The 22,482-nt window shown below is 38.8% G+C and overlaps 1 protein-coding gene across 4 annotated transcripts in view; it reads right to left on the bottom strand.

Moving 5' to 3' along the window:
- WAC (WW domain containing adaptor with coiled-coil) overlaps nt 1-22,482 on the bottom strand; it is a 67,025-nt gene that overhangs the window by 13,922 nt on the left and 30,621 nt on the right. For 2 of the 4 annotated variants that reach the window (XM_080611951.1, XM_080611953.1), the window contains 5 exons: nt 14,318-14,563; nt 12,226-12,348; nt 11,077-11,225; nt 5,970-6,088; nt 398-584 (listed from right to left, as the gene is read on the bottom strand). In XM_080611951.1, coding sequence (XP_080468077.1) covers nt 398-584; nt 5,970-6,088; nt 11,077-11,225; nt 12,226-12,348; nt 14,318-14,563 — 824 coding nt within the window. Of the gene's footprint in view, nt 1-397; nt 585-3,979; nt 4,110-5,969; nt 6,089-11,076; nt 11,226-12,225; nt 12,349-14,317; nt 14,564-22,482 lie in introns of those variants that run through there. The other 2 variants (XM_080611954.1, XM_080611952.1) reach the window with 2 other exon arrangements.

Genomic DNA, 22,482 nt, shown 5'->3' with positions numbered 1-22,482 from the left:
AAGAGTTTAACTCTGTCATCTAATCATAACGTTTTCCACATAACAGAAATATCATTATTATAAAAAAATCTGTTGAAATTTATGTTCTTTGTAAATTTAAAGAGAACTTTGGCAGTAAGAAAATAGTTACGAGGACTGCTATTCATCTGAGAGAATTTCAAAAGCTCTGGTATTTTAAGCGAGACTAAAAATAGTCAACTGCTAAATGGCAATCACATATAATACCCGCAGGTCTGGCCTAATCTCTCTTCCCCTCTCCTCTTTTCTGGCTAAGGCCAAGCATCAGGGGGGTTTCGAATACCTGTAATTCCTAGAAAAAGCAACCTCCCTGAGAAAATCGGATTTTTAAGCTACACATTTAGTACTGTCACAGGGAACAAAGCACAGGTGTACTCACCTGCTTTTCTGCATGGTCTGCAGGCCAGCCTTGAACATGCTTTATAAGGTTTTCATTGAAGTGTGCTGCTAGCGTAGGTGTTAATGAACAAGTGGGTCGTACAGATGTATTCTGCGGTGCAGGTGTTGAATTTGATGCACTGGTGCTAGAGGTATGATTTGGAGCTGGTGATGGGCTTCTTTGACTACTAGAAGAATTAAAAAAAAAAAAAAGTGAGCATTAAAAATACATATGTAAACCTATGAACACTTAAAATTCATTGCTCCCAGCCACAAAAACACATACAGCATTTAAACCACAAGTAAGTATTTCTGGTAGCCCAAACCTGTGCTAGTCTTCCACAAACAACCTACCTGCATGGGAAGTGTTTGAGTGCTACAATACAACAGGGGTTGTTTGCTTGTAGGGGGGTTGCCTTCTTAAGAATCCCATCTCTTTGTATGACTCACTAGTCCACAAGAACTCTTGTACTCCCAATTTGCAAATACTCATCCTCCAACTTACACTTGGATGGTAAACTCTCTCAGCGAAGTATGGTTTTTTTGCCTCACTTTATCACTTCTCTCAATAAAGCTATGATGTACAACCTGAACAGCTATCATTAAGCCAAATAAGCTACAGAAGTTCCCCCAAAATATGCAAAAATCATTCATACTTAATTTTACTTTCCCTGTGTCCAGAAACCCATGTAGGCACCACACTTTCACATCGTATGCACCTGACCACATCCGACACAACTGTCAGAGCTGTATCTGCATAATTCTGCTACATGTAAAGAGTTCATAGCTGCTCTCAAACTTCTATACTATCAGCAACAGAAAACTCCACAGTAACGTCCCCAGCATCAAAAGAGCTAATTTGATGTATCACTGTTTTCAAAGGATAAGAATGTGGGGGTTTCTCTCCTCCTTGTAAGCACTGCCATCTAGATGATACGATCTTCTAGGAAACTGGAATTTGCACTGGGAGGAATATATAACCCATAGTGGAGAAGCTTAGAAGCTGATGTTTCAGCACATGACCTTTGATACTCTTCTATCCCTTGCAAATCAGGGCCTCTACACTCTTACTTCCTTTTCCAGCACCTGTCCAATCACACCCTCCTCCGCCCCACAGAAAGAAGCTCCATTTTTCTAATTCGCTAAGGGGTGGAAGCAGCACCAGTTATCCATGTGAACAAGGACAGGTCAGGATGAAAAGTATGCCCTGTCCTCTCCACCCATGTAACGGAAGACAAAGGAAGCAATTATCTTGAGCAGGAGAGAAGAACATCACTAGCATCCTAACTGTGATGGTACCTCACAGTTAAGATGTTCTTTGACACTACATATATTGAGAAATAGTAATACTACCTAAGTACGTAGCATTTACTTGTAAGATTATGTTTACAATCACTCTTCCACTGGAAGCAGCTTTTTAACACAGGCCATAATTTCAGCCTATTTCTTAAAACTTTCTTACTACTTACCTACAAGTGATACAAAGTAATATGAACCAAAAACAAATTTAAGAGGAATCTTAATTCATCACCTAACCCACCCCCTTAAGGACTGAAAACATCCTAGCATAATGCAACTATCTTTACAGTCCAATGCCTAGCCATTTATCCTAATCACTCACAGTTGCAAAGTATTACAGCAGGTTTCCCAACAGCCAACAAATTAGGTACAGCACACTGCTCTGCAGCAAAGACTTTAATCCCATTCCTTTCAGTATCCCCAAACTTGTTTAAAGCCTTGTAATATTTAAAAAAAAAATGCAGAAATTTTTTAGCAGGCAGCTTTATTAGAGCTGTATACATAATTTTCCCTTGATTTCAGGCAGAACTTTCAAAAGGAATATATGATACAATGAGAGATAGGGGGTAGGGAAGGAAAGTATTCTTTGGGTTTTGGTTTTGTGCTCCGAGTTCTCTTTGGTAATTGGCTCAACTACTTCAAAACCACTTACAAGTGCAAACACTTAACTGTAAAAATGTTCCACTGATTAGGAAAAAAAGACATTTAGATTTTGTCAATATGCTAGAGGGTAGGCTGCTTTCATAAGGACCTGAATGGGCACACAGAAGCCAAGTTCAAAAAAGGCAAATGCAAAGTCCTGCACCTGGAGAGGAGTGACTCCACAGAACAGCATAGGCTGAGCAGATAGAAAGCAGCCTTGCAGAAAAGGACCTGAGGATCCTGGCAGACAAGTTAATGCAAGTCAGCAATGTATCCCTATGGCAAAGCAGGCCAAGCATATGCTGGGCTGTATTAGCAAGAGTATGACTGAAGCAAGCACTTTCTCTTTTCCCTTCAGAGCTTGAGTTCCACAGTACCTTAAGCACTGTGCAGTGGGGAGCCCAAAACCATACTAGAATTAAACTGCTACACCAAGGGAATCCAGCAGAGGACCACACAGATAACTACTGGGCTGAGGCATAAGCTGTATCAGGAGAAGCTGAAAGTTTATTCAGCCTGGAAAACAGAAGGCTGAGGGAAGGGCACTGAAGGATCTTCTTAGTTTTTTTAACAACCTATGGGGTGAGCAGACGGCCAGGCTATTTTCAGAGAAGCACAGTGACAGCACAACAGGTAGAGACACCAGCTGCAACACAGGAAACTCTTACTTACACAGAAGGAAAAAACCATTTCACGGTAAGGGTAGTCAAACAGGAGCAGCTGCTCACAGATATTAAAAAGAAAAAGTCACCTGAACAATGTCTTTAGCGATTCAAACTCTGAGTCCTACTTTGAGTTGGGACTTTGACTAGATCATAACTAGGAGTCTCTTTCAACCTAATTCCCTATGTATTCATACAGGATCAGCATACTGATGGTGCAGAGATAGCCTAAATTAATATTAACTAAGCAGAACTGAGGCATCACCTCCAATGTTTATTTACCCCTTAGTTCTAATAGGATCAAAGTTCCCCTATGACTTGCCTCCACTCTCTTTATCAACCTGGCTTCTCTGACTCCTACTTCATCAGTAAAAATCACTCTGAACACATCAGAAACATTTCAGGAAAATAAAATCTGTGGGTTTCATAAAAAAAAAAAAAAAAAAAAAGCTGTATCTTAATTATGAATAAAATGCACTGTCACAAAATATCCTAACACCTCTGTGTCAGCAGCAGGGGGAGCTACGAATGCAGCAATGATAGGAACTATTCCTATGTTTTTTTTTAATGGTTCAATAAAGTTGAACTGCTGGATTAAGTAAAAAATTGACTATGCCACAGGCCTCAAAATACTTCCAGAGGCACACACCATCTGTACAAGAGTATGAGACTGTCGTGGTTTAAGCCCAGGCCGTAAATCAGAACCACGCAGTCTACTTCCCCCCCCCCCCCTCCCCAGAGGGATGGGGAGGAGAATCGAAAGAATGTAACTCCCACGGGTTGAGATAAGAACAGTCCAGTAACTCAGGTATAACACAAATCACTACTGCTGCCACCAATAATAATAATGATAAGAGAAATAACAAGGGAAGAAAATATGATACCGCTCGCCGGAAAAGAGCCCGACCGAAAAGAGGACGTGCCCTTCCGGGTAGCTCCCAGTTACATCCCCGGGCATGACGTGCTGTGGTATGGAATACCTCTTTGGCTAGTTTGGGTCAGGCGTCCTGTCCCTGCTTCCTCCCGGCCCCTCCTCCTCCCTGGCAGAGCATGAGACTCACAAAGTCCTTGGTCAGTCTAAACATCAGTGTTATCAGCTTTGTTCCGAGGCTGAAAGTCAAAAACACAGTGCTGCAACAGCTACTAAGAAGGAGAAAAACTGACTGCTACTGCTGAACCCAGGACAGAGACCAGGATGGCTCTTAAATACACTACTACAAACTACAAAATCTTACAGCCTACAAAAAACATCAACACACTTCCTCCTCCAGCGGTTTAGCATTTTCTAAGGTAAAGGAAAAATATCCCCAGTCTTTTCTGGAAATAAAGAGAACTATCAACCTGATGAAAGTATTAATTATGGAAGCACTCATTTAATTCCATTTTAAAGCAGCCATAATTCATTGCATGTCTTTGCAATCATCTCTTACAAAAAGACTCACTGTATGCCTACATTGCATTAATTTCCTAATTTATATGACCAAAATGTTTAAAACTTTGAAGTTTATCAATAGCTATTGACATATTTCTTAGACAACGCTTCCTCCCAAACAAATTTATTTTAGCTCCATTCACTTAAAGTTTTTAATAACAGTAAAAGCAAAGGAAATCTAGTTGTGATTAACTCTGTACATAAGCTGTAAAAAAATGCAACCTTAATTCATAAAGCCTCTATTTGGACCCCCTGTCCATAGTTCAGGTTGCTAAGCTGTTGTTCACTTCAACAAAAAAGTGAAGCGACTTAGCCCCAAGAGCAGTTCCTCATCCGACTGACTGCTTTCACCTACAAAGGAGTAATCTGTTTTCTATCAATTCAGAAATACTGTCCAGACTCAGGAAATCTTTTGCAGATAAGTAAATCTACATCTGATCTGGCCCATTTTCATTCAACTCCACTACACTGAACAGACTAAAATACCAGTTGCACAGGTTATTCCAAACCACCTGTTTCTTCGTCTTCTATTTTTTTGCAAATAAGACACTTCCAAAAGAGAGAGAGTAATGCATGAACTGGTGATGCACAACATGCCACAGCTACAAACATGTAACTGTTTGAAAGATACAGGATACTAAACAATATGGTCACAGTATCATTGATACTGGCCTTCACACTCTTTATTTGTGCACTACCTCTTCCTCAAATATAGGGCAGTGGTACCTGCATGACCCCTCTACTTCAGCAGTACAGATGCTAGGACAAACTCAGCTTCCCTTCTCCAGCAAAATGCTGATGCCATGTGGAGCAATGGCTTGCAGAGGGCCAGTGGATCCCTAATGGAACTCAACGTGGGTAATGGTTACGCCAGAGTAGGAAGCCCTACAACCCGAAGTGAGGGTAGGGTATGGATCAGCAGGTCAAATGTCCACCAGCATCGCTCCACACAGGTTTCAGATTTCAGGCTCTATAGAACATTTCCAAGAATTAGACTACCTTCCTTAGCAAGATTTCCTATGGGGAAAGGGTGATCAGTAAAGAACAAAAAGGTCTGTGACTGAGAGCTGTTCCCCAAAACCTCACTGTTCCTTACAAAAAAAGTCTAATGCCCTTATTAGAAATGTTTACACGCTTCTGTTCACATCCTTAAGCCGAACATCACAGTGTCTCCATGAACCCAGGACATGGAGCAAATCAGAGTTAAAGCATTTAATGCTTTATAATGCTTTTCGTAACTGCATAGAAAGAAACAAAACCTCTAAACTCAGAAATCACAATATATTGAATCACTTGCAAAATTGACTCCAGAGGGGCTGGCAGAAATATGAATTCTGTTTTGCTTCTGTGAATGGAACTCTAATGGTGGTCCTCCAACAGTAGATTAGCTCTGACAGATACCACATTAGCTCTGTTAACAAAGGTATTTAGCTGCATCCTCTAAATCGTATGTTTAATAGGCCAAAGAATCCACAAATTGCAATGAATATAACACACACTGGATCCAGAGGAAAAAAGAGAGAAGTATTTCAATATACCTTGAGCGCTGAAGACTTCGTGGAGAAGCAGGCTCATGACCTGCCTGCTTGTCAGCTATTACCGGCTGCTGAGGTGCTGCCTGTGAAGCTGGTCCTTGTTTAACACCTGGAGTAGCAACCTGGAAAGTTCAGAAATTCATTAGATTTCCTCCACAATAAACACCAAGTGTAAGAACCAAAGGAAAACACAGAAATCACAAGTTACAAGTCCAGTGGGGCTTTTGCTATGAGGTCTTCTGTTGACAGGATTTTTATACTTCTCACACAGTGGGTTTGGTTTTTGGGGTTTTTTTTTGTTTGCTTTTTTTTGTTTTTTTTTTAATAAATCCCCTCTAGTTCACAGCTGTGTTAGCTTTTCTTACAAAAACAGAAAGAGTCCTTAACAGACATAACAGAAGCAAATTTAGATCCATCTGACTTGTCAAAATATTGCAAGCTTATCAGGTAAAATAGTTTAACTCAAATTCATTTTTAACCGTATCTTCCATGTAAGCACTAAGCTCATTTTCAACCTCAGAAGAACTGTCATTTTTTTCATTTTATGTCATATTTTCATTTTATCCAAAGAAAAATTTTCACTTAAAAAGTTTAAAGTTCCCCACTTGAAAACGTATCACATAATGCCAAGAGCAGAATCATAGAACCATAGAATAGTCAGGGTTGGAAAGGACCTTCAGATCATGTACTGCCAACTCCTAGGGAGTTGGCTCCCAACTACAGGGACACCTCACACTAAACCATGTTGGGTCATAACTGTATTATAACATCTCCATCAGGAAAGGAAAAAAACCTAAAGCATATTTATCAGTTTGCTATTCTCTTCAACTGTTCTGCCAGTTCTGAGCTAATGAATGACTAATAAAAGGTAGCCTTTTTACCAAGGGAAAAAGCACTAGTAGCTTTTTTCTTTTTTCTTTTTTTTAATTCTTCTTAAATACACACAAAAGAGGAAGCAGCTCCAATATTTATCTCTCACTGTGGAAAAATCAAGTGATTAATTTTAAGAAAGAGGTAGAGAAACAAAATGGGCTCCAGAGATCCATAAAGAGAACAACAATTACTAGGCACCCTGCCTGGCATTTGTTGACATAAAGCTGGTGTAGATTACTAACTAGTGGTAATCTGAACCTCCAGAAATTCTTTCATTTTCAGAAAAAGACTCCTGTGAAACAAACCCCAGAGGGCAAGCCAGACAGCATCTGCTAAAGCAAACTCAAGACATAACTTTGCTTATTTAAATATACAGAAAATCTTAATGCAATCCTGAACCTAAGAGGAAAAGTCACCTTTTAAAATCATCACCAACAGCAAAAAAAAAAAAAGGGGGAAAAAATCTGAATAGCACATGAAAAGTCACAGTTCTAAAAAGAGAAAGCAAGATCATTATAAGACCACTTACTGTATTGAAATCAACAGGATTATACAGTTGGGGGGCAGGGCAAAAGAGTAGTTCATAAATTGATTTATGGAAAAAAAACCCCACAAAGTAAAAAAACCCACCCAAAGTATCTTTATGAAATGTATGACACAAAGAACTTTTCTATTAAATGCCCCAATTTTGCTCACCCTGTGAACAGACGTAACTATGGAGGCTGTACAAATAGAAGAAACAATTTCAAAAGCAAAGTCCATCAGAGATAATACAATCACCTGGCAGACCCAAACTGTAAAACTAACTAGCTCCCTGGCTGGTAAAAATAAACACAGATTGTAAAGAAAAACGGATTTGCGAGATAAATGATCCACAAAACCTCTGAGCTATTCCCTGTTTTCCAAGTGTTTCAAAAACCGTAAAGCAAGTGTACAAGCAACAGAAAAATATGAAGGGCTAAATAAAAATAATTCCATAAGCTACATTTACTGTGAGAGTGACAAAGCACTGGAACAGGTTGCCCAGGGGGGTTGTGGAGTCTCCTACGTTGGAGATATTCAAGGCCCAGCTGGACAAGTTCCTGTGTGATGTACTCTAGGTTACCCTGCTCTTGCAGGGGGGTTGGACTAGATGATCTTTTGAGGTCCCTTCCAACCCTTGGGATTCTGTGATTCTGCGATTCTCACTGAGTTTGACAGGTGTGTTGTCGTGAATTGTACACAGTTACAGTGCAGAAATTCAGAACAGTTTCTAACCACACAACACAGGCACAGCTGAACAGCAAAATGTGAAGCCTAGGATCCTGGAGCCTGTGATACCTGAGCTGCCATATGCACACAGCACACCTCCACACAGACATACCAGCTTCAGTTCAGAAACATTAGACGCATGTTCATGCAATCCTAAGTAAGAGGTCCTGCTGTGCAAATGGTGCTACACTGTTCCCAGAGTCAGCCCAAGTATCCGCGTATCCAGCACTGGGCTCTGCTCGCATGATGGCAGTTCAGCTTTGTCTACACCTGCTGCATAGAAGCACCTTAAGTCAATGACCTTGTGCTCCGACACCAACTGTGTCCTGGCACAGCACCACATCTTGATTATGCATAATTTACCTCAGACTCTTAGAACTGGATAATATAGCCTGACTGACATATCCAAAGCAGCACTAAACCAGGCATGCTCACACTGGGGCTAGCATCACCTAAATTCTCATCTCAATCCCATTTTACAGAATTGGATTATGTGAATACTGGATGCACCTAGAAAATAGAAAGCTTTTATGGTTATTATATCCTAGCGTATTAAGAGTTAACTTCCTGACAGAGCGATGAGAATAAAAACTTGCCAATACATATAACAACGCACAATAGTCCCTCAGGATTAATGGTATTCTGAAGCAAAGGCGTTATAGTTTAGAATGAGTAACTCACGAATTTACTACACTTAACACTTTGATTGCAGCCACACTGTAAGTGTTTCAAAAATGAACCAGATGTGCAATCTTACCTCACTGTGTACAATCTTAATGAAAGATGGATTAAAATACAGTAACTTCAGAAGGTGTCACAGTATGCTCATCAAAATACAGATGACACCACTTTCAGAAGAACTTCTATATAGGTATCAATAAAACATACAAAACCCTACTTTGAAAAGGCTAGAGGTGAAATCCTGCGTGCCAAGTCATTAACTACAGGCAATCACAGAAGCCTGCATGTAAGTGGAGATTCTCTTATCAGCCAAAGCAAAAAATAACCAATGCACTTTTTTGTTCGTTTTTGAGGAATGTCAGCATTGCATAATACATGACCTGCATTAAATTCAGATCAACTCTTTTCTAAGCCATATTTAGCCCTCAAGTTTTTTGCTTCGACTGAAAACCCGAAGGAAGATACATGCAATGACAGTCAGCCTACCAAGACAGACTGGCCCCACTTTAATAGACTTGGCTTGCCATCACGTTCTCTTATGGCATAGTTTACTACCATGACACCTACTTCATAGTGCCTTTATACTGGGTGAAAGGTAGTGGGTTCAAGTTTGTCTGCACACTTGCAGGAAAACATCTGTAGCAAGCTGATAAATACTAAAGCAACTAAGTTTATAAAACAAGGGTAAATGCTTTTGCCATGATTGTAATGTAGCTGACAATCAGAACTTTATTTACAAAGTGGAAATAGATCTCTGGGTTGTAGCAACCAGAACAAACTGACTTCCAGTTACTTACAGTAAACAACTTAGTAAGATTTCTCCCATCTTTGTTTCAAGTCTATTGATTTTACTGATCAAGCTATTTGATAATTTCATTCCTTGTCACCTAGCTATGGGATGTGATTCAGGATGCACTCTAAGGTCAGAAACAAAAGACAACTAGCAGGATTAGTACACACGAGGCTTTCACAGTTCATTGTACTATTGTCAGTCACAACAAACTGGTACCAGAGGTTCTCTTCCAAGCAGAAAATTTATAGAAAGATGTTTGAGCTAAGCAGAGAGGGGTGCCAGCATGTGTGTGCAGAGTGCAGAACAGGGACTTGAATGAAGAGACAGGCAGGCTCTCATTGCATGCAAGCAGCAAACCTCTAGGAGAGGTCCAAACGGACCTCCCCAATGGACTTCTATTTTTCACAGCCAGAACAACACTGTAACTGCTAAATTTTTGTTTCTTACCTAAAAGGCACAGGAGTTTTATGCACTGCAGCTCTACTCATTCACTACAAAACTATCTTGAACATGAAAGGTTACCTTCCACCAGAGGGTGCAAACCCATAGCTCTGCCTTCAGCCCTCTTTAGTAAGAAGCTCCTTCCTAACAGATCCTTGAACCCAGAATCTCTTACCATCCTTACTCTATAATATGAATCACAAGCCTTCAACTAAAAAGAAAACCCGTAAGTGGAAGTCCATCTTGAGTGCCTTTAATTACATCTATTTTCCCCATCTGTACACAGCAAAACAGAGTCTCTGATCTGCTGGACAGACAAAATAATCAGTCTCAGCTTCAACTCTATTTATTATTCAATTTCACCATTCATAGGATATGAAATACTGAGCTCAGATTCTACAGAAGACAGTCTACCTCTGAAGAGTGACCTGCTAGAGGGATCACCCCAAACACACACACACAAAAGAGTTAAAAAAGACAATGTTTTCTACTTTATGTTTTCTATTTCATCCTTAGGAAGAACCTTATGATCTTATTTGTTAGTTTCAATTAATGTTTCCTTGTCACTGATCCCATTAAGTAATTCTGAATGAATGTAGGTGAGGGGGCAGGAAGGGAAAGGGGCATAGTATTACTGACCTTGTAAACACCTAGAACATTTCCAAAACAAATTTGAGACTGCATCAAGTCAACTTCTCTAAGAATTTCTCTCCCATTCTAAAAATCTTTTATTGGCTAAAGTCTAGAGTACTGCATCAGCTGTTGCCTCTGGAGTAAGTTTTTGTTTTTATTTAAATACGTTAAAATATTGATCTTTCGGTAGTATTTCCAGACAGCATCTGAAGCAAACACAATATTTTTAAGAACAGATGAGTATACTAGAATTGCATACTAGAACTGTATGGCAAAAATACAGCCTAGTAGTTGCTTCCAGTTGTTTCTGGTTATACTGGGAAAGATATCATGCATATTATATCATCCTATATATAACTGCCAGCACATGGATATATAGCAGCAATACTTATTACTTATAATGGTTTCTTACTACAATATGACGTAAAAGGAGCTTACCTTCTGCTGCGATGATACTGGTGGCGTAGTCATTAAAGGTTTAAGCGGAACAGTGTTAGTCTGAGGGGTGCTTATTCTTGGAGATACATATGATCTTGGTGATGAGGCATCAGACGTTAAAGACATTGGAGACTGATTTGATGGCTGAGCTGCAAGGAAAAAAGAAAGATTCTTTTTAATAAAGCTATATCCTATCTTAAATGTGAATTAGATTTGCTTTTGGTACTTTGGAGTATGCTGCGTTAGATAAGACACAAACATATTCACCTCGAGACTGCTGGGGGTGAACAACTGGAACAACCAAACGTTCATCAGCAATCCTAACTTAAGAATTGCATTTTCCCCAAATGCTCCATTTATAAAACTTGAGGGGAGGGAGAAAGAGAAGCAGCTATTATAAGATACTTTTTACACAGGAAAAGCCTAAATTAGTTTAATTTGTGATTCCTATTTTAGAGTGCTTAACCCAATTTAACAAAAAAAATGCATGAATAGTTTATCTAGAAACCTACTCCCCTATTCTAGGCACTACCAACAATCCCCTGCCCATGTTTTAATTACTGGTTAAAATGGGCATAATACTGCTTACCTACCCAATAACATGACTGCATTTATTGTTTTGGTTTGTTTCTAGATTTATTATGTTACAAACCAGAATTTACTGAAGACACCTGAAGGAATAATCTTGAGTGGAAGCTGAAAAATACTGTTTACAGATGATTGCACAAAACTCCCCACCAGGTAGAATAAATTTTCTTTTACAAATTCATGGCCCTCCACAAGAGTCACAGTTGCACAGGATTACAAGAAGGGTGTTGAACCAAGCAAAAGTCGTGGTTCGTACTGGACATTAAGGTCAAAACAAGTTGAGAGGGTCTCGCCCACGTTTCACATTACTCACATAGTTAGGTAGCATATAAAGAAAATCCCAAAAGGCGAGACAGAAAAGCATGTTTACTTAGTGGCACGTCAGATTCCTGCCCCCCAAGTAACAATTTTTTATCCTATCTTTGGAAAAAGAAGTCATTTGACATCTCCCACATCAGGTGGCCACAGATAACAAGGGACAGCTTCTCCAAGTTTCAGCTGTACTGGCCTTTAAAAAATGCAATGTAACAATTATATGTAAGTGAAAAGAAGACTGAATACCTTGCGTAGACAGTTGTGCAGCTTGAGAAATTAGGGAAGTGATATTGAAAGCGGATGGTCCAGCAGTAAGAATTTTATGGAGTATAGACTGCAGAGAGGCTTGTGTCACAGCTGCTGTTAGAACTAAAAACAAACATTCTGTTTTACTGAGAATTCTAGAACATCACTTTAAACTGTTCAAACTGGCTAAATACACATTATGCCTCATTTTCTTCCTGGTTTTGTTCCAGTATCCACAAGAGACCAAAAAGCCACCTGAACTATTTTTCAATTACTTGAATTCAACCCACAAATGCTTGGCATGTCTAACCAAGTCCTTTATTTAGTAGTTTTATCTTTGAGACATACACTAAAAAAATTATTTTAGAGAAGTACTTTAACTGTTCAGCTTGACCTTATGGATCAATAATAATTTTTATAAACATGAAAAGAACATTTGTGTAATTTGTCATTGCAGTAAGTAGAATGTGTGGCATTTTTTATTTTAAACTACAACTATAAATAAATTTTAAAAAGGCAAAAAAGCAGTATCACATTAACTCACTAAAAGGGATGGGGGGAACGACTGGGGAGAAGACTTCCTGTTCAAGGAAAAAGAAAAGATCTTTCAAGTTCAAAATCCAGACACTAAGTGTTTCTTCTTAAAAAAGAAATGAACACAAAAAACCCTATCCAAACTCAAACTTATTTGTTCTGGGTTTAGCTGTCCCATCATTGTCTGTCCATCTCGTTCTACCACTACCCTCCTTCCCCTTTTCCCCCAGTAAAAAATTAGTAATTTTCAACCAGTTTTTTTAAAACTGCACTACATAGGAGGAGCATCTTCCAGTATGAGCTGATGAGACCCCGCTTCTGAACTAATCTTTTCAAAAAGAAGATAAAGGCTCTGTGAGATACTTCCTGAACACACACTACCTAAGCACAAGTCTGAAAAAAACTGACCCACCAGGCACAAACACAGGATAACTCTCTATCACACGCACAGCAAGGGCAGTCCTGCTGTGCAAGGTAAAGTCACTCAGCTCATGTGGACCTGCCAGCCAGGCCCTCAAGCCATGAGAACAATACCAAACGCTCTTAACTCAGAAACAGATGCTGCTGCTGTTCAGATGTGCCAATGATACTCCTACTTTTTTAGACCAACCTTGTGCACTACAGTTTTAAAAGGTCTGCCCTGCACAGGAAGAAACAATAACCTACTCCCCTACTAGTACTGAATAGAGCCATAATATTTGCTGATTAAAAGGAAGACAAATAGCAGATTATCCTTGTAAGTAATCGTAACATACATAATAGATTTCACTACTTTGACTTTCATGGTTTATACTTTTAAGAAGTTAATTAACTCTGGGCACTCCATGTAAATGTTTTGCTTCCTATTTAAATCTGTGATCGGAGAGTACAATAGTTCCAAGAAGCAAACGTAAAAATACCACACCAGTTTCTTCATTAGTAACCGGCCACATCCAGACACTGCATTAGATAAAACTACATCCCAAATGCATCAGCTCTGCCTGTTCTTGCACTGAAAGGCACTATGGCTAGTTATAAACTTTCTTGTTAAAACTAGGCCAACGTGACAAAAATCTAAGGGATACACCAATTACATGCACAAAATTTAACTTGCTAGCAGACTTACTGATGTGCTACCTTTATTCAGAAAGGATAAAATGTACTAAAGAAAAAAGTTGATAGGCAACAAGATTTAAGAACCCCTAGAAATTTCATTCGCAAACAAGTATTATTAGAACAGCAGCATAAACTACAGGAGACAAAGAACACTGCATGGAACAAAAGAACAAAAAGCTCCAGCTAAATTTTGTGCAACAGATGAATGCTGATACAGCAATTAAGTCACCAGTCTCAATCAGACTGCTCCCATACATCAGCATGTACGGCTTAACACCCTTAAATGTTACATGGCTCATTTAAAAAGTTTTAACAGAACAAAAACCAGTGACAATTCTCAATTTATCTAGGGATTAATTTTTCACTTTTCATTTAAAGTAAGGCTTGCATTTACTACAGTTTAGTATCAAGTAATACACTCGCATATAAGTAAGGGCCAACATCAACTTTAAAGATTCCTTACCTTCATTGATTTTGGATATATCTACGCTAGAATTATTAAGCTGCAATGTGGCTTGCAGAGCAGGCAGCAGCTGTCGAAGGAGATTTGGGTCCTGGAGTAACGGAGGAATTGGAGATTGCGGGACAGGTGAGACAGGAACTGTAGGAGCAGATGAAGCAGGCGCAGAAGTTGGATTCAGTCCAGAAGCAGTAGATGTAGAAGGAGTTGTGCAAGAATGGGATACAGACTTGTCCACAGATGCAGACTCTGAACAGAAGACAGACAGTAATTTTCATTTTCCCCAATATAAGCTGGCAACTTCACACTAGTATAATATTCATATTAAATTCAGAAGATCAAATGCTTAACTATTGTTACAAGGAAAAAAACCCAAGCCCAACATTAATATAACAAAAATTGAAGATATTCTGTATCTAGTGTAATTTACGCTATTGCACCTAACATTTATTAGGAACACACACACAATTTTCCACTTTAAGATACAGGCCTGAAAACTGCCAGTGTAAGAAATGGGATTCCCCCCCGTCCCCCAAATTCAGAACAAACGTGGGACAAAAATTCTATAAACGTAAACCAAGAGCTGTTAACATCCCCACAGAAGAGTGGAAAAACATCTAAAAATGTATCTGCCCATAATTAATTTCAAACCTGTCAGTTTCTCCTGAAGCAGCAAGACTTATATCCTTTACTCATTAATTTCATTTTAGCAAGTATCAAGACTTATTATCTAAAGAAATACTAAGTACTTAAATTCAATTATACTGTATGGCAATTTGTTCTAATTAATGAATTATTTAATTAAATTTTACTTTCAGTTAACATAAAAGTTGCTCCTCCATTCCAGTACTGTAAGAAATTCCTGCACTGAAAAGTATTTCCACTTACTACAGGAGTACCAATTAGTCACTTCAAACATCCTTCCTTCAAGAAGCCTGGACCACTGTATTTCAATTTTAGCTTCTCCTTGTCTCCCCAACAAACCCATCAGAGGCCTCTGCCCTGAATTCAGTGAACACTAACGGCTCCTACAGCACCAAACAGGCTGGATGAAGAGTGGAAAGATGGATATGGATCCAAGATCTTACCCTGGATGCAAAAATCCAAATGAAAGCTAAAATAACTGGCTGGGAAAGTCTTTTTACTTTAAAGGCATATTTCACGCCTTTTGAGTGGTGATAAGGCAAAAAGAAGATAACTTAGTAAAGAAAAAAAATAACAAAAAGTTCTTGTTCTGTTTTACTATGTAAGAATAAAATGTTATAAAATTTCTAAAAGCTTGTTTTCTGACAGTCTCAACTGCAATTTTTGAGACTAATTTAGAGAAGAACCCTAAAAAAATAAAATAAATTACTCAGGAAGTATCAATATGTAAACCAAAAGAGACTGGAAATCTCAGTGAAAAAAAGGGGACTTCAGCTTTCATGCAGTTACAGTAGTAATAGCTCATAACAGGTGACAAATACTGAGTAAAAAAGCCTTTTCTAGTCACGTAGCTGAGAAATCTAAACCAAAGAAAAACACTGAAGAATTCAAATTTGACAACTTGCAAGGATGCATCAGCCAGAACACAGAAATATATTTTGATGTAGCAGGTAAATTTCTAAAAGGCAGCTTTATCTAGTTACAAGCTCCTTGGGACAATCTATAAGGTAACCTGGTTGTTTGGCCAGAAGCCTTCAAAAGAACTTACGAAGGGACAAGAAATGTTTTACAGTAACATGTGACTACAACAGATGATTAGGTACTAGCCCCCCCTTAAAAAAGTCATTAGTAGCGGTCTTTGTTATAGAAGTATTACATACTACGGTGTTTAAAGTAAACTTAAGACAACTGCAACTCAAGACACATGAAGCTAAGAAGAATCTCAGTATACCAAACACGGTAAGTTTAAACTTGGTCCAAATAAAGACAAGGCGTACAAAAGCAAAGGAACTGGGCACAATGGAGCATGTTAGTACTTACAAGTCTCCTAGCCTACAGTTTTGAGAATCTTAAAACAAACAAAACAAAACAAAAAAAAAAAAAAAAAAAAAAAAAAAACCAAAACAACAACAACAACAAAAAAAAACACAACCACACACACACACAAAAATTCCAAACAGAACCAAAGCCCCCTAATTTCAAAACAAAAAACCAAACCAAAACAAGAAAAAAACCCCAAACAAAACCAAAGCCCAAGCAACTGCCAGCTTAAAAATAGTCAAAACCGTATTTCATGTAGTTAGGATTGTCTTTACAGTTAGACTGACTTATTTTAAGTAAAGAAGCAACTTACTACTGTATTATTAATTCATATAAGCAATATCTGAGCATCAAACCACACCACCATATCAAACAGCTGTAAGTATTTTTCACCCATGCTGCAGTTTTGAACAGAAAATGAACTTAATCAAAGACAAACTCAAACTAACAATGCAGTGAAGAGAAACCTTAAGACCAGTTCAGTTCTGGGTTTTTACTTATTTCTTGAATAAAAGGACTCAAAATATGTCATATAAAACCAGTGAATTCCAAGAGGTTTGTGAAACTACTTTAGCTTGGGTAAGTTTCCCTGCTATAAACATACAAACTGAATTATATAACAAAACACAGTCCAGTTTTCTTTCAGACAATATGGAAACACTATTCTGCAGCTGCATTACTGCAGACAGAATCACAGAATCATAGAACAGTTAGGGTTGAAAAGGACCTTAAGATCATCTAGCTCCAACCCCCCTGCCATGGGCAGGGACACCTCACACTAAACCATGTCACCCAAGACCTCATCCAACCTGGCCTTGAACATCATCAGTGATGGAGCATTCACAACTTCCCTGGGCAACCCATTCCAGTGCCTCACCACCCTCACAGAAAAGAATTTCTTCCTTATATCCAATCTAAATTTCCCCTAAGTTTTAACCCTTTACCCCTTTGTCCTGTCACTACAGTCCCTAATGAAAGAGTGCCTCCCCAGCATCCTTCTAGGCCCCCTTCAGATACTGGAAGGCTGCTAGGAGGTCTCCACGCAGCCTTCTCTTCTCCAGGCTGAACAGCCCCAACTTTCTCAGCCTGTCTTCATACAGGAGGTGCTCCAGTCCCCTGATCATCCTCGTGGCCCTCCTCTGGACTTGTTCCAATAGCTCCATGTCCTTTTTATGTTGAGGACACCAGAACTGCACACAATACCCCAAGTGAGGTCTCACGAGAGCAGAGTAGAGGGGCAGGATCACCTCCTTCGACCTGCTGGTCACGCTCCTTTTGATGCAGCCCAGGATACAGTTGGCTTTCTGGGCTGAAAGCACACACTGCCAGCTCATGTTCATTTTCTCATCAACCAACACTCCCCACAAGTCCTTCTCTCCACAGGGTTGCTCTGAATCTCTTCTCTGCCCAACCTGTAGCTCTGCCTGGGATTGCTCCGACCCAGGTCTAGGACCTTGCACTTGGCATGGTTAAACTTCATAAGGTTGGCATCAGCCCACCTCACAAGCGTGTCAAAGTCCCTCTGGATGGCATCCCTTCCCTCCGGCGTATCAACCGAACCACACAGCTTGGTGTCACTGGCATACTCGCTGAGGGCGCACTCAATCCCACTGTCCATGTCACCGACAAAGATGTTGAACAAGACCAATCCCAACACCGATCCCTGAGGGACACCACTCATTAGTGGTATCCAGCTGGACATTGAGCCATTGACCACAACTCTTTGCATGCAGCCATCCAGCCAGTTCTTCATCCACTGAGTGGTCCACCCATCAAAATGATGTCTCTCCAATTCAGAGACAAGGATGTCGTGTGGGACAGTGTCGAACGCTTTACACAAATCCAGGTAGATGACATCAACTGCTCTACCCCTGTCCCTTAGTTCTATATAATTACAACTTTCATTACACCTTCATTTAAAGCACCCTATCTTACTCCATGGCTCCCAGACTGTACATTTGATTTCACAGAAATAAATCCAAGAAATACTGCCTATAAAACAAAGCTTCTAAATATTCACACATCCATTCTTTTTGTATAATACAATTACAAATGTTTAAAACTGGTTTAATTTATGACCCCAGACAGAATGTGCAAGTTTCATCTTTAAAGTTAACACTAGTCAAAACTCCTCAAGATGAAATGTCTCTCAAAAATCCTCAGTTATCACTCACCAGGATGTAAGCATTTCCCCTGCTTTTTCAACAAACAGAAATAGAAACTTCTAATTTCCTTCTCTTTCCTAACTCCCCTTTTCTGATCTGCTTTGAGACTATTTCATTGTATGTTTTGCCACACAAATTTATTTTTCAAAATTTAAATACTATTTCCTGGTTTCTAAAACATTTACTAGGATATTAAAAAGCTGAGAATTATGCAGTCCTGTAATTCTTAAATGCCTTTGAAGCCTCAGCCGCCATGTAACAGTCAAAATGAACACAGCATACTGAGAAAAGTTACATATCTACAAATCTAAGTCCTTTAGCTTTATAACTCCGACAAACTGGTCTGCATGCCTTTGCCAACACAAATTCATGTTCCTTAACAAGTTAGCTACAGTATTATTGCAAAATAAGGCTTTGGATTACACAGCAGTCATTCATAAACCTAATCTGAACCATTAATACATCAGGCAGAGTGATTTTTGAACCTACAACTGGAATCTTACAAAAAGAAAATGAAAATTACAGGGCAACTCTGCAGCCTCCTCACTGCCAACACCAGTCTCCATACAAATGCTATGCAAGTGACTCTTAAACCTCACATAATATTTCAGTTATTATCATGAAAGTCCCATGGAAAGCTTTTGTAATAATTTTTAAAAATAATATTAAAACCAAAAGCGTAACAGCCCACTGCGATATTTTGAACTGCTGAAAACTTTGTTAATTAAAATTTATGTTTAAGTGCTTCCTCAAACAAAAAACCAAAAAAACAAACAAACAAACAAATTAAAAATTTATTGGTTTTTAAACTCTTTTTTGTGATTTTTGAAAATTACTTTGCACCATAAGCTAAGCACACTACAGTTTCAACTTCTGGAGCTTTTAAGAAAACTTCTAAAAAAAAAAAAAATCTGTTAACTTTGTTGCAACTATAAGCAAATACTGTATGCTTTCTGACAAGCATGTAAACAAGCTACATATAAAGCTACAAGGTAGAACTAAGCAAGTTGCTGGACTGCCAAGTTTAATCATATAGGGAAAAAAAAATGAGCAAGAAAAAGCCATCCGAAAAGTAATCAGATGGCAAACAAAACAACTAGATGTGGAGATTAACTTAATGTGGGGTTTGGAACTGGATGATCTTAAGGTCCTTTCCAACCCTAACCCATTCTCTGATTCTGTGATTCTATAACTATTAATTGGTTTTACTTTAAAACGGAGCAGGAAAAAAACTTTTTATAATGAAAACAATTTTTGAAGACCACAATGATTAGGAAAGGGCTGTCTATTCATTACCTGCTCTGCTGCAGTATGAGCTGCAATCACATCTTTCAGACAAAAGAGAAGTCTGAGTTACCAGTCAGTATTCTATGATCAGAACCTTTCTGACAAAGATGTGTCTTCACTGCAGGTTTTGCAAAGAGATATCAGAACTGAAACAAACTGGAGGCTAGTGGTTGCTCCAGAAACATCATGTTAAGTCACAACGGAAATGTTACATTCCATATTTCCTAGCAGTGTGGAACTTTTAATTATAAGGCCAAGCAATCCTTTCAGAAAAAATACCACAGATCATTTTCTGCAGTCATGCCACAATGTTCTTCAATTACAACCTAGACAGAAGGCAGCAAACAGTTTCTCAGAGTTTGAGGCAGTCTATTAAAGTGCTCCTGAATCTTGCCATCACCAATCTCTGCCCCTTATGACAAGAACCTTTGCTTCTAAGCTGGCCTACTAATTCTGAAAGGCAATTCTCAGCCTAGAATGTAACAGTGAAAATGAAGTTATTCAGACTAGGTTTAATGCAGGGGGGTGAAAAACCAAGTCTTTTGACTGTTCAGCTTCTCTGTTTCAACAAAGAGCTCTTGACACCAACACTCCTGCATCTCTTGTGCCTCAGTCACCCTGTTCTACCTGCTGGAGCCCTTTCAGTACCTGTTCCTACTACTCCCTTCTCACCCATGGTGTGCTGAATTATTCGGATATGCCAGCGTGACAAAGAAGGCGGGGAAAGGGGAAGAACAAAAAGAGGAAATGCATTTTTGTGCACTAACTTCCTTCACAGTCCTTCTGACAACTAAAATACTAGTACTCCCTATGCAACGAGTAGCTTCAAAATGCTGCTACATACAGCCTGCTCTTATTTTTTGACATATATGAACAGCTGAGTTAGAAAAGAAAAATCTTTGTTGAAATAATGACATGGAAATTACCCATTACTGTTGACTGGATTATTCTAAATTATCAGTGTGACCCTTTGAGTATTCCAACAGCTATTACTACTGATGGATTTTTTTTATGCCATCTAAAACAAAACCAACGCATTCAAAGTCCTTCAGAATCAACAATATATTACTCAATCACTTCGATTGTGAGCTTGAGCTGAATCTTTGCTCTGCTAACAAGTCATGCATGTGTACTCTCACTGGGTGCTCTCTGGGGGAGGAAAACTGCATTACAAAATTTTCAGAAATTCAATGCCTTATTGCCCCACAACCTTCACCTCTGCTAGCTATGCTAATTAAACAACCACTACCTACAACAGCTAACTGAACTGCCTGATTTACTGTTGATGATTAAGAATCTCAACACAATCTGTGCCTAAGTACCTTAAGTGTACAGTCACCAACTAAATTCTCTGAGCAGTGACAATCAGATTTACCTTTTTTACATAGTTCAGTTCTGACCTACTATGAACCTTAAGCCAAACTAAAACAGATATTTAAAAGCAGTGCATTTTGCAAACATATCTGGCCAAATGAAACTATGGCAACAACAGTAACTGGGTTCTCAAATATGCTCAATTTATCTATAATAAAGAAAAAAAACTCCGTATTTTTCTCATTTGGATTACTCCAGTCTTAAACTAAATTTTCATATTTTCTCTGCTGCCAAAATAAATGTAACCGCAATGCTGAGCAAGTAAGTATGAAGTACTGGAAGAAACCTCTAACAGCATCACTAGCAGTGGTTTTTCTAACCACTGTATGAATTGAGTAATATACTTCAAACTGCAAAACTCTGCCAAAGAAGATGCAACTATACAAGGAACAATGTTAATAACTAACTGCAAAAGACCAGCAAGTGTTACAAGAAAACCACAGGGGTGAGAAACAGATGAGGAAGAAGCTCAGCTGTCACTGACCAACTGTGTCAGCATCTGGGTCACAACCTACCCAGAACTGCTCTGGCCAGCTTGATTTAGAGTACTGCTGTACCAGAAAAAGAACTGCTGCCTGATGGGACTTGGAAGGAAATATGTGAGAAGTATCCTACAGACAGACACACTGTTAGATAGGACAATACAACATTTCTTTCAGTAACTGAATTAGAAATAGGAAAATGTGATGTGCCCTACAGATAAAGCAGCCGAAAAGTATAAAAAGCAACCCCACACTTTACCTGCATAAAGCACTCACAGTGAGCACAAACAGAAGCAGCAGATTCTGACTGGAACATTCAAACCAAAGAGTAGAGGTCAAATAGTTCCCCAGGAACTCTCCACTACTGACAGTCATTGAGGGCAGAGGACTACTGCTAACAGCTGAGCTATAGTTCAGCCAGGGATTTTATTCAATCTCCTTGTGGGACTACAACATACTCCTGCAGCAAAAGAGACTGAGCTGAAAAAAACATTGGTTTTTTTTGTGCCTTTTTTTTGTTGGTTTGTTGTTCACAACTATTACTGCATTAAAAAATACACACTAAGAACAGAACTATTAAAACAGTGGTACATACATGCTGGCATAAGGCTGTCAGCAATACATTGACAAAAAGCAAGAACTCATTTAGGCAAGGACTACTGCATGTATCAGTCATTTGCACCAAACTATTTTTATAAGCAAAAAGCACAGCTTTATCTCTTTTCATAAAGAGAGAGGGATGGCACAGCTAGTGAACAGAAAAAAAAAAAAAAAGCTGTTTGCTTTACTACCGCAAAAAAAACCCCAACCTCTCAAACTATTTTCCAATTCTATAAAGGTTCCTTTAGAAAACTGTTTGAACCAAATGTCTCAAGACATTTTTTTTATCTTTTTC

Source organism: Psittacula echo, assembly GCF_963264785.1.
Source record: "Psittacula echo genome assembly, chromosome: 2".
Classification (NCBI taxonomy): Eukaryota; Metazoa; Chordata; class Aves; order Psittaciformes; family Psittacidae; genus Psittacula; species Psittacula echo.
The sequence above is the reverse complement of the archived record's forward strand: the minus strand, read 5'-3'. Positions and strand labels throughout refer to the sequence as shown.